The sequence below is a fragment of the Ovis aries genome, chromosome 3, assembly GCF_016772045.2.
Source record: "Ovis aries strain OAR_USU_Benz2616 breed Rambouillet chromosome 3, ARS-UI_Ramb_v3.0, whole genome shotgun sequence".
Classification (NCBI taxonomy): Eukaryota; Metazoa; Chordata; class Mammalia; order Artiodactyla; family Bovidae; genus Ovis; species Ovis aries.
The window spans coordinates 169,974,807-169,987,738 of NC_056056.1; the positions used below are offsets into that span (position 1 = coordinate 169,974,807).

At 39.8% G+C, this 12,932-nt stretch overlaps 1 protein-coding gene across 6 annotated transcripts in view; it reads left to right on the forward strand.

Moving 5' to 3' along the window:
• Positions 1–12,932, forward strand: part of NR1H4 (nuclear receptor subfamily 1 group H member 4) — an 80,053-nt gene that overhangs the window by 27,798 nt on the left and 39,323 nt on the right. For all 6 annotated transcript variants that reach the window (XM_060413094.1, XM_060413095.1, XM_004006653.6 and 3 more), the window contains one exon: positions 5,309–5,674. In XM_060413094.1, the coding sequence (XP_060269077.1) occupies positions 5,309–5,674 (366 nt within the window). The remainder of the gene's footprint in view (positions 1–5,308; positions 5,675–12,932) is intronic.

The following is a 12,932-nucleotide window of genomic DNA, read 5'->3' on the forward strand; positions in this document are numbered from 1 at the left end:
AATCTAAGTGTGTTTTCCCTACAATTCTTCACTGGATATTGTGTCAAAGTAGCACAGTTCTTCCAGTTTGAACACTAGGCAGCTAAAGTATTAATGCCCTCAGACACTTGAAAAAACATTTTAAAGTACATTGTTTAATGCAATGTTTTAAAATGGCAAGTCTTAGATCCTAGTGGGTCATGACATCTATTTTGTGACTTGTGACCAGCATTAAAAATTTAGAACTGAATAAGTACAGTAGAAATATCAGAGTGCAGTCAGGGGTAAGGATACATGTTATTTCATGGAAATTTTGTTTCAGATTATTTATACATATGTATAAGTGTGTATAAGGATCATGATATAAGATTTATTTCAAACTGTGGGTTATGGTGAGAAAAATAAAAAGAAATCCAAAAAATGTATTGAAATTGTTTCACAACAGGTTTTTCCCAAAAGTCAATGGAAAATCAGATGAGTAAAGAGTTCAGCATTAAGCCCAGTATGTTTGTTTTCTCTGAACTAAAATACAGATTATAATCAAAATATAGATAGTATAAAGAATATTGTCTGTTTTCATATTTTTTCAAAATAGAAGCTTACCTTTCGAATTTCCAGCTAGAGAAACTCGTCATTTTTACAATAATTGTAATTTTGAATATATTTCTGATTGTAAACTTCACAGCATGTTATTTTAGTTAAATGTTTTATTTTAAAATGACTGAGACTGTATTTAGTAATGGAAAGTAGATAGAAAGCTGGAGAAGCAAATTCCCCATCATTTCAATTTAATAAACATTTATTAAAGAGTTAAACTGTGTCAGGCACTCTATAAGGTGCCACAAATGAAGGAAAAAAGGGAGTATAATATATAGTAATTGCAAGGAGATCCAACCAGTCCATCCTAAAGGAGTTCAGTCCTTAGTTTTCATTGGAAGGACTGATGCTGAGGCTGAAACTCCAATACTTTGGCCACCTCATGTGAAGAGTTGACTCATTGGAAAAGACTCTGATGCTGGGAGGGATTGGGGGCAGGAGGAGAAGGGGACGACAGAGGATGAGATGGCTGGATGGCATCACCGACTGATGCACGTGAGTTTGGGCGAACTCTGGGAGTTGGTGATGGACAGGGAGGCCTGGCGTGCTGTGATTCATGGGGTCGCAGAGAGTCGGACACGACTGAGCAACTGAACTGAACTGAATCTAATGTATTCCCCTAAAGTCCACAGACTAACCGCAACAATAGCTAAAATGTATTGAATGTTTATGCTTAGTCAGGGCAGTTTAGATTCTTTTTCTCAGGTTATCTTTAACCTTTCACCTAGGTACTATATTTTGTTTCAATTACTATATTGTCCTATCCTTTTTAAAATCAATTTTTATTGGCATATAGTTGTTTTACAATGCTGTATTCGTTTCTGCTGTATAGCAAAGTGAATCAGCTACACGTACACGTATTTCTCTTTTTTTTGGATTTCCTTCCCGTTTCGGTCACTGCACAGCGTTGAGTGGAGTTCACTGTGCTACACATAGGCTCTCACTAGTTAATCTATTTTATACATAGTAGTGTATTGTGTTAGCCCAGCTTTATAAGAAAGGAACAGAAGCTTAAAGAAGTTCAGTGTGTTTCCCAAGTTCATACTTCCAGCATGTTGCAGGTAAACTGAATCCAGATTTGTCTGCATGGCCGGATGCTTGTAATGCGTATGTCCCACCACCCTAAATGATATAGCATGAAACACGAGCCTGTAAACCAACAGCAGCAATGGTACATGCTTCTGAGTGTGCAGTACCAGCGTGTGCAGAGGGGAAGAGAGATTCATTCTACCTGGGGAAACTGGATCAGGCGTCACAGAGCAGGCGATGGGTTGACAAACTTGGTGGGAAGAGGCACCAACATCACAAAGGCCTGGCACCAGGACTGGCAAACGATTTCACAAACCAAGTCGTATCATCTACTTGAGGAACCATGGGTTAGGGAATAAGAAAGGACAAGAAGGCAGTTTTCCCATTCATGAAACATTTCAACAAACATTCATGAAACATTTACCAGCGTCAGCATTGTGCCAGGGAGAAAAACTGGATATAATCTGAACCCTTTATTGGTCTCATCAGCAATTAACTACAGGTTCAAGAAAAAGCGCCATCCTCCTCACATGAACCTGATTCTCCCATCTGGGTACCCAGTGGTTCTGGTCACAAACTCCTTAGAGCTGTGCTGTTGGATATGGCATCATTAGCTACATGTGGCTATTTTAAATTTTAATTATTTAAAGTTACAGAAAATGAAAAATTCATTTCCTCATTATCACTAGCCATGTTTCAAATGTTCACTATTCCACATGGTTAGCCGCTAACACATTGAAAGCTATAGAGGGCTTCCATCTCAGAAATTTCCCTTTGGTCTAGTCCTTTAGAGAAACTATTAAATGCTACTAAATGACTCTCTACCCAGAAAATTTTTCTTCCTTTTGCAGGAGGTCTCAGACTATCCTGGAGTCCATTCAAGTGTTCCCATTTAAGAACTCTTCCCTAAACTCCCACAGAAAATTTCCTATTATAAAGAAATCCAAATTCTCCTATTTCTTGATAACCTGATTCTTAAGAAATCATTCATAAATTGTATTAAAGCAAAAATAAATTTACCTTTTCAGAAAGTACACTCTAAAGTTGACCTACCTTTGCCCTCTCCACATCTTATGCTCTGTCAGAAAATTCTGTATTCATTTACTTGGTTTTATCCCAGCCCTTGACATACCTTTACCCCTCTCCACCCCCAGCACACAAACAAGAGAAAGTCTGGGGCCTCTTTTCTGTCTTGTTCACTGTTTTATTCTCAGAACCTAGTTCTGTGTTTAGCAAATTGTAAGATATATATATATATATATATATATATATATATATATACCTTATTTAAAAGATAGATAATATATCAAAACAGATTAATGTGTATTAATATTTACTAATTAACTATCAATTAACTGTATTAGAATCAAGATTTTTCTGGGTTCTTTAGGAAACAAACATGCCTTTTTATGGCGTTTAACTTGTCAAAACTTTTTCTCAGAAACTGTATCTTATACTCAAAACTACCTTATGAGATAGGAAGGCTGGTTGTTAGTAGCCTCATTTTACAGAAGAAAACAGAAAAATGTCAGGCAGTTGTTTAAGATCTTATAGTCAGTTCATGGAAGCTCTTGTTCTACTCTTTTGGAGCATGGTGTTCATGCTGGATTTTTTTCTTTTAATTGTAAGTTGCCTGCATATTTATTGTCTCTACTCTGTGGGGATTTGGTGGGAACACTATGAAATACTAGAAGTGGATGTGCTTTCAGAATAAAGGTGTTATTTAATAATACTGTGTGTACTGATATCATAATCTCACCCTGTTTATTAATTTCATGTAATAGAATTGATGTCTTTGTGAAAGCTTTCTGTTTAATTTGAAATGATTCGAGAGATTGATATGATACTGATAACATGATTTGACTTGAGTTGGAACTCCATGGTCTCTTGATTTGTAAAAGACTTCTTGAAAGAATGCTCAGAGATCTTGGAATTTTAAAGAGAAAATGACTATACATTTCTTTATATTCTAGAGAATCAACATTCTGTCTTTAATTGATTATGTGACTTCAGGCAAGTTGCTAAACTTCACTGGACCTGTAGATGAAGAGAATCTGGGGCTGGGGGTGGAATGGGGAGTTGAGTAGGGATAAGATGGGTTGGAGGATAAATCTAGGTGAAACTAATGATTTTAATGCTTTTCACTATTTTCAGTTGTATTCACTCCAGGAATTTTAATCATATTTAGCTACTAAATGATCCAAATTTTGCATATGTTTTATCTTTTTTCTGTAATAATTCCATATTTTTATATTCTTCCATTTTGTGGTCATAAGACAAAGCACCATTGCCAAAACTGTTTGACTGTCAGATATACTGACTCAGTGCTGATTTTATATAGATAAGTTGGGCATGAAAGAAACAAAATTGTTTCCACACAGATACTGTATACTTTGTGTTCCATTAATCATTTCCTGGATCAATGCAGAAAGCTTTTTTGTTTCAACTAATATTTAACATACATATTTTCCACTTTGTCACTATAGAAAGGCTGTTAATTATAATGCCCATAAACTGTTGGTCATAAACTTATAGAAGTTTTTGATATAAAGAAGAACTATAATATCATGAAGCATGGAGTCTTCTCTTTACAGATAAGGGAGGCCTAGGCAGTGTAGGTAAGTACCATATAACTAGGTTCAGAACCAAGACTCCCAGAACCCAGGGTCAGGGAATACTTCCCAAGAGAAGCTATACTTAATGGGAAATTTAAAGATAAGTGGAGAATAGTGAGATGATGTTCTTGGAGGTGGGTAGCTGTGTGGAGGAAGGTTCCAGGCTCAGCAAGCAGCATGTGGGAGAGGTTTTGATTCTGGAAGGAGCAAGGCACATTCAAGGAATACGGAAGTCAGAACATTGGGAAATGGTTGGGAAAGAAAGAAACAGTAGGATCATGCATAGTCTTGCAGGCCTAGTTATAGGTTACCTGCAAATGGGGGCACTGAAGGGACTAGTAAACTCAAGTATAAAAGAAGGAAGAGGAAATCTTTACCATCATTCTTTAAAGCATCACACGTTTGAAGTCATCCCAGAGAATCCCAGGGATGGGGGAGCCTGCTGGGCTGCCGTCGATGGGGTCACACAGAGTCGGACATGACTGAAGCGACTTAGCAGCAGCAGCAGCAGCAGAGAGGAACAATTCAGCACATGGGCTTTGAAGTCAGACTCAAAGTTTAAATCTCAGCTACTTAGGTGTGTAGGAGTAAAGTTGCCTAACTACTCTCAACCTTGGAATACTCAATTATAAGTGAGGATAATACTATTATCCACTTCGTAGGATTTCACGAGACAGAAATGACAAAAGACAGCATTTGTATGTTTACCTGTTATCTTTTTTACTATGAATTGTTGAATTTTTTCCAACTTTCCTTTTTGTTTTTCTTTTAAGCATCCTTGTATGTTTTCCTTTTTTTCCATGTTGAATATTTTCTTATTGATATGCAAAAGCTCTTTACATATTAGTGATATGAGTGTTTTGTCTGTCCTCTATATTGCAAATATCCTTCTGAGCTTTTAGTTTTGTTGTTTAATCTTTTAATAGTATTTTTACTGTAAAAAGCTAATTTTTATGTTAAAATGTTAATGTAAATATTTAAATATTTCAGTCTTTCCTTAGAGCCTGTACTCCTAACCATATGCTAAGCTGCCTCTTGTTTATAGAATGATGATATCAATTCCAGTTTTGTTGTCACTTTTTTTTCAGGTGTACTAACAGAACAAGTGGCAGGTCCTCTGGGACAGAATCTAGAAGTGGAACCGTACTCACAATACAACAACGTTCAGTTCCCCCAGGTTCAACCACAGATTTCCCCTTCTTCCTATTATTCCAGTGTGGGCTTCTATCCCCAGCAACCTGAAGAGTGGTACTCTCCTGGAATATATGAACTCAGGCGAATGCCTGCTGAGACTCTCTATCAGGGAGAGACTGAGGCAGTGGAGATTCCCATAACAAAGAAGGCCCGACTGGGAGCATCAGCAGGAAGAATCAAAGGGGATGAGCTCTGTGTTGTTTGTGGAGACAGAGCATCTGGATATCACTATAACGCCCTGACCTGTGAGGGATGCAAAGGTAAATGTCTTTTGGTTGGCAGTTTTCTCCTTATTAAGGTTTTTCTATATTTGTTGTTGAAATCCCTCACACTGCATTCTTTTCTTTTCCCAAATAACTTCCCATTTCTCTTCTTCTGCTTCTCCCTCTTCTTATCTCCTCACCTTCACTGGGATGTCATAGGTTTCTAGGGAGATCTTATTAGAGTATTTAGCTTGGATATAACTAACATTTTCCCTATTCACAACCTCACATATAGTTAGAAGGAATTTATGATTGTGGGTTTTGTTCGTTTTTATCGTCTTTTTAAGAAAGAGACATTGCTGAACTCCTCTGTCTTAAAATTAAGGTCAAGGAGAATAAGGATTTATTCAGTAAATATTTAAAAATACATTTTCATGTACTCTAATTGAGAAAGAGACAGAGGAAGGCAAACAGAAGGAAACAAAAAGGAATAGCTGATATTCAACAAATATTTCACTTAGCAGGGACATAGAAGTGCTGTAGGGGAATCAATAAAATTGCAATCCGTATAGGATGGATAAAATACAACATATGAAACATGAAAATGACTCAGTATGAATCCCTATGTGATCATTCCCCTAATGAGGGCACAAATTATAAGTCTGTAAAATTTCAGAGGAAGAACGTAGTGGACTACTAGGTTTACCTATTTATTTTTTAATTTGTTCATTCAACAAGTATTTATGGGATGCTACCATGTTAGCGTCTAGGTCATTGAAAGCTGATTAAGAACTATCCCTTGAGGAGAATCTGTTGAATGGTAGGCCAGTTTAGTGTTTCCAGATGCCAGTGATTGCCACAAAAATAAACAGAGGACCCAGCTACAGAAGAATGGTCGAGGACATTTCAAACTTTAGAAAGTTCAGATGATCAGCTTGTCTAAAACTTGGTGTGACTTCATGAGATTTTTTTCCCCAAAAGCAGTATTTATACCCCAAATTAAAAAATTAAGACAGGTCTATAAAGAAAATTTTAAAGATTCTTTTATGGCCTTCAAAATACTTTTATCCTTTTTGTGGAGAGTCAAGTCCATATGGATAAAAAGAACGTGTAAATTCTTTGAAGACATAGACTATGTCTTTTTCAGCTTTGCCGCACCTCATAGCGTCTAACAGTGTCTGGTATGTAGAAAATATGGAGTAAGTGGTTTTTGGAGTGACACAATGAAAATCCGTGCTCATCACTTCCTGGGTAAGAAGGGACATAGCCTCAAATCTCCTTCTTCTAAAGCTGACTCCAGAGCCTTTATTACTGCTCTTTGAGCTATTTGTTCAAGCTAACATTGACTAACTTGGTGGCCAAAGGAAGAGAATCAAGTGCTCCATTTAGGCACTGAAATACTGGTATTATCCAAGCCAAGGGAGTAAAACCCTGAAGTCAATAACCTGGACCAGATGGCCCCCTCACAGGTGAAGGCTGGCGTGAAATCTGGTTCTTCTCAGAATTCTCAGCTGCGGTGGAGTGAGTAGAGGAAGATCAGAGTGCTGTGGACAACCATAGGAAACAGCGACTCCAAAAGCAGATGGGATGAGACGCCCACAAAGGATACAGAAGAAAAGTCAGAGCTGGGAGGCTGGTAGGCAAATGCAGGGTCAGGAGACAAGGGTACAGAAGTCTGGTCTAAGGAGGACTGATTCTCAGGGCACTTCAGGGAGGAAGAGCTGGATCTGAACCTGGATACATTTGTAAGAGCAGAGAAAGGCAGAGCTTTTCCATTGATTTTGATATGAGACTTTGCCCCCATGATGACAGCAAAAGGACAAGAGTGCAAGACAGGAAATGAGACAGAGCCAGGCAAGGCCCATGTTCTATATCAGGCGTTGGTAATTTTTTTTTTTTTTCTATAAAGAGATGGATAGCAAATACTGTAGGCTTTGCACTGTAGTGATCTTTGTTGCAATTACACAACTTGGCAAACTCAGCCACAAAAGAGTGGCTTTACTTAGCCTACAAAAATAGGCAGGAGAATAAAAAACATGTAGTGGGCCGAATTTGGCTCATGGGCCTAGCTGTAACTTGCTGACCCCTGTTCTAGAGCAGTAACTCTTCTTGACCTTAATTGTAAAAGAGTTGAGTCCAGCATCAGAATTAACTGGGAGTTGTGCAGTGAGAGAGCCCAACACTCATGGTATGCATGCAAGAAAAATATTTCTTCTTTTATGTAACTGGGTTTAATCCAATTTCAAGCCTTGGTGGACACCTCATTTCATTAACTCAGGATGATTCTACTGAATTTTTCTGAGATTTCCTCTGAATTCCAGAATTACATAGCATTGTGGAGGGATTGGGCTTCCCAGGTGGTGCTAGTGGTAAAGAACCTGCCTGCCAACACAGGAGGTGTAAGAGACATGGGTTCAATCCCTGGGTCAGGCAACCCATTCCAGTATTCTTTCCTGGAGAATCACATGGACGGAGGAGTCTGGCAGACTACAGTCCATAGGGTCGCACAGAGTCAGACACTACTGAAGCTACTTAGCATGCACATGGAGGGATTGGGTGCAGGGTTGGGACTCAGTCCAGCATCTGGGGAAGGATGTTCTTTCTGATCTTCAGTCATTAGTGGGAAAGGTCTCTGAGGCACTGTCCTAGTGTCCTGACCACACTCCTCCTTCCTGTCCAGCCCCACAGTGTCACCTGGAATGCCTGGTTCCCCAGGGAAACCACGTGGCCATATCATTCACTTCTGTACCTCAGTAGGTGCAGGGAACCTCTGGCGCCTCCCCGTACTCTCCCCTGGAAAAAGCACAAGAATCCCTCTATTCTAGGATTCCCCAGTGATGTGGAGTTCCTATAAGCTTTCAGTAAGCCTAATCCCCAGGACTCGGCCTGAGAAACAGGGGATGGGAGGGACAGAGTTCAGGACCTTCTCAGATATTCAGTGTGCCGTTACTCTCTGATTATCTGCCTCTTCCAATCTGGGGAAATTTTATTAGTGTCCGGGATCTTGGGGCTTAGACTTTAGTGACTGAAAAATCAATAATTGGCTCCTTCATGCTTTCTTGATGAAAAATCTGTCTGCAATTCAGGAGACCAGAGTTCGATTTCTGAGTCAGGAAGATCCCCTGAAGAAGGGAATGGCTACCCACTCCAGTATTCCTGCCTAGAGGATTCCATAGACAGAGGAGTCTGGTGGGTTATATAGTCCATGGGGTTGCAAAGACTAGATACAAATAGTCAGACACAACTGAGCAACTAACACACTTGAGGGAACAAGTGAAAACTGTTCTAGCTTAGTGAATGGGGAGAATGTGCACAGAATAGGGTAGACTACAAGCCAAAGAACCAACACCTGCGGGCCTAACAGCTTGGCCAACTTGGTGTCCCCACCCCACACCCCTTGGGTATCTGCATTTACCACAGGCAAAAGGAATCTCACTCCATAATGTTCCATCAAAGGGAGTGTAAGCTCTGGGATTTGGCAGGCATGCATTGAATCTGTACTTCTTGGCTGACTAAGCAAGTTACTTACCATATTAATTAGTCAGTGTTCAACAAAGTAAAGCAGAAATGGAATTTCAAGCAGAGAAAATCCATACAGGAGAAGTTGGAAGGGCACAGGAGTAGCATCTGTGCTGTGTTCCAGGAGGATAATCTAAGTCACAGGCAGAACTGGAATGCTAGGGCAGTTGTTGTCCAAGAAGATGGAGAGTCAGGAAGCTAAAGAACTGTTAACTTCAGGAACACAGCAACATATGTGCCCTTTAGGGATCAGGGATCTGCCTTTTTGCAATCACTGGCTCCAGAGCCATGGCGTGGCTGCTAAATCTGTACATACAAAAGATGAAGGCCCTGTGGCAACTCTCTTAGTTGCCCTGGGAGCTAGCAACTGGAAACCGAGATGCTGTCATCGCAGAACTTTGTGATCCTGCTTGCCAGCGCAAACAGCAGAAGCACAGCTCTTGTTTCACTTCCGCTTTTCAAATGTCTTACAAGAGGCTCTGTTTGGCAGAGGTTAAGTCACATCCACATTAGCAGCAAGGGAGTCTGGGAAAGACTGTTCAACTATTCTGCCCTTACGGTAGAGGCTGCACGCATCCAGTTAGCCAGTCCTTAGCTGACAGAATATGTAACTTCTTTGAACCTCCAGTCTGCAAACTAAGGATAATATCTATTTCACAGAGTTTGTGACGATTAAATTATATTTTTATATGCAAAGATCCTGGTAGCTCTCTTGCTTTAGAACATTACTCAGATCAGTCATGCATATAATACTTTAAACACACACATACACACTCATATATACCCACGAGAAAATTTTTTAAAGCTTAAAAACAAAGGAAAGATTTTAAACTTTGTTAAACTTCCTGATTTCACTGGTCTCTATATCTGTTTCTGTTAGAAATATTTTAATTTTTCTTAAGGTTTTATTTGATATAAGCACTTATGGCATCAATAAGATAAATTCTGATTTTTTTTAAAATGTAATAATTGCAGAACACAAGCATAAGGCTGAGTGCCAGTGATTGTCATTTGCTTGGTGCTAGATTAAATCAAGACCTGTCCCTCCCCTTCAGTTATCAGTGGAGCATATGGAAATATGCTAAGGTCTGGATGAATTTTGATTCAAACCTCCAGCCTCAGCTAACAAAACTGATCTGCATCTGACTGGATATTTCAAATGGCTGCATTCACAAATAGGTCAATGTCACTCACAACCCATCTCCATGCCAGGAAAGTCTAGCCTATCAGTGAGAAAATAGTAGAACTTTTAAAAGGCATTTTATGAGTAAATGAGAGGCTTTTCATCCATTTGAACTTATTTTTATATAAGGTAGTGAAACCACATTAGACTTAGTTCTGAAGTTTAAGAGAAGATTCCAGAATTATTGAAACAATTGTGGTATATTGGGCAAATATAGTGTTTCCAATAGATCTTTTGTTCATGGTTCAGAGTTGAGATACCCTGACTGACTTACAGGGCTTCCCTGGTGGCTCAGACAGTAAAGAATCTGACTACAGTGTCGGGGACCAGGGTTCGATCCCTGGGTCGGGAAGATACCCTGGAGAAGGAAATGGCAATCCACTCCAGTGTTCTTGCCTGGAAAATCCCATGGGTGGAGGAGCATAGCAGGCTACAGTCCATGGGGTCGCAAACTTATAAGCTTACTGAAATCCTATTTGATTTTGAGGTCTGATTTTATAAAATGCAATAAGGATCTCAAAGAACTCTATAGGTCAAATTATCTTAGAGTGTGATTCAAGGGGTGGGGTTTAAAGAATTTCACTGCATGGTATGCCTTTTGTAATAAGTGTTACAAAATCTTGGGAAGAGTAGGACTCAGAAGGTAGATAACCTGGATTCCAACCAGCTGATTCTCTTCCAAGTTACTTAATGTCTCTGGGCTTCAGAGTCCTTACCTATAAAATGAGGATAATAATAAAGATGAGGAGGAGGAGGGTGAGATGATGATGATGGTAATGTGAGGATGAGAGACAGATAAATAACATATATTGAGTGATGATTTTATGTAGGCTTTATCTAGAGACTTTATACTGGGCTTCCCTGGTGGCTCAGAGGTTAAAGCGTCTGCCTCTATTATGGGAGACCTGGGTTCAATCCCTGGGTCAGGAAGATCCCCTGTAGAAGGAAATGGCAACCCACTCCAGTATTCTTGCCTGGAGAATCCCATGGATGGAGGAGCCTGGTGGGCTACAGTCCATGGGGTCACAAAGAGTCGGACATGACTGAGCGACTTAACTTTTACATATACTAACACTTTTCATTTTCAAGAAAGCCCTTTGACATAGATTTAAATAAGGTAATGTATATAAAGCAGTTAACATAGTATAAATGTCTATCCTCTATTACTATTGTTATCACTGGATTGCCATGAAGAGTAATATGAGACATTGATTTTGAAACATCTAGCTTTGTACCTTGCCTGGAAAATCCCATGAGCGGAGGAGCCTGGTAGGCTGCAGTCCATGGGGTCGCTAAGAGTCGGACATGACTAAGCGACTTCACTTTCACTTTTTACTTTCATGCATTGGAGAAGGGAATGGCAACCCACTCCAGTGTTCTTGCCTGGAGAATCCCAGGGATGGGGGAGCCTGGTGGGCTGCAGTCTATGGGGTCGCACAGAGTCAGACACGACTGAAATGACTTAGCTGCAGCAGCAGCAGCAGCAGCAGCAGCAGCAGCAGCTTTGTACCTGGCACATTTGAGTGTTCAAAAGCAAGCGCTATTGTTGTTTTATTGACGAGTTTCCGCTGTTACTCTTGCCTTTATCCAGCTTCCCTAATTTGGATCATTTGTAGTTGTTCAGTCGCTAAGTTGTGTTCGAATCTTCGCGAGCCCATGGACTGCAGCACGCCAGGCTTCCCTGGCTTTCACTGTCTCCCAAAGTTTGCTCAGATTCCTGTCCATTGAGTTGGTGATGCTATCTAACTATCTCATCGTCTGTTGCCCTCTTCTCCTTTTGCCTTCAATCTTTCCTAGCATCAGGGTCTTTTTCAGTGAGTCGGCTCTTCACGCCAGGTGGCCAAAGTATTGGAGCTTCTGCTTCAGCATCAGTCCTTCCAGTGAATACTCAGGATTAATTTCCTTTAGGATTGACTGGCTTGATCTCCCTGCAGTCCAGGGGACTCTCAAGAGTCTTCTCCAGCATCACAATTCAAAGGCATCAATTCTTCAGCACTCAGCCTTCCTTATGGTCCAACTCTCACATCTGCATATGACTACTAGAAAAACCACAGCTTTGACTAGATGGACTTTTATCGGCAAAATGATGTCTTTGCTTTGATTTTTAATATGCTGTCTAGATTTGTCATAGCTTCCTTCCAAGAAGCAAGCGTCTTTTAATTTTGAGGCTGCAGTCACTGTCTGCAGTGATTTCGGAGCCCAAGAAAATAGAATCTATCACTGCTTCCACTTTTCCCCATCAATTTGCCATGAAGTGATGGGACCAGGTGCCATGATCTTAGTTCTCTTTTCCCGTTAGTTAACTAATTAAGCCTCTAGCTGCTGGGAATTTGAATTAATTCAGTTTTTTTCAGTAAATATTATTAAATACCAGCTATATTCCAGCATTATTCTAAGCATAGGAAATGCAATGGTGAACAAAACAAACAAACTTATTGCACTCAGTGTCACCATTTAAAGCAAAGTAGGAAATCCATTCACAGAGCTGAGCTAAAATAAATAAAAGGGAGAAATCAGGAAAACAAACAAAAAAGGTTAAAATTACAAAAGTAATAAAATAGTATCTAAAAGAACATGCAGAAAAATGAAATGGTAGAAGGGTGATTTCCAATG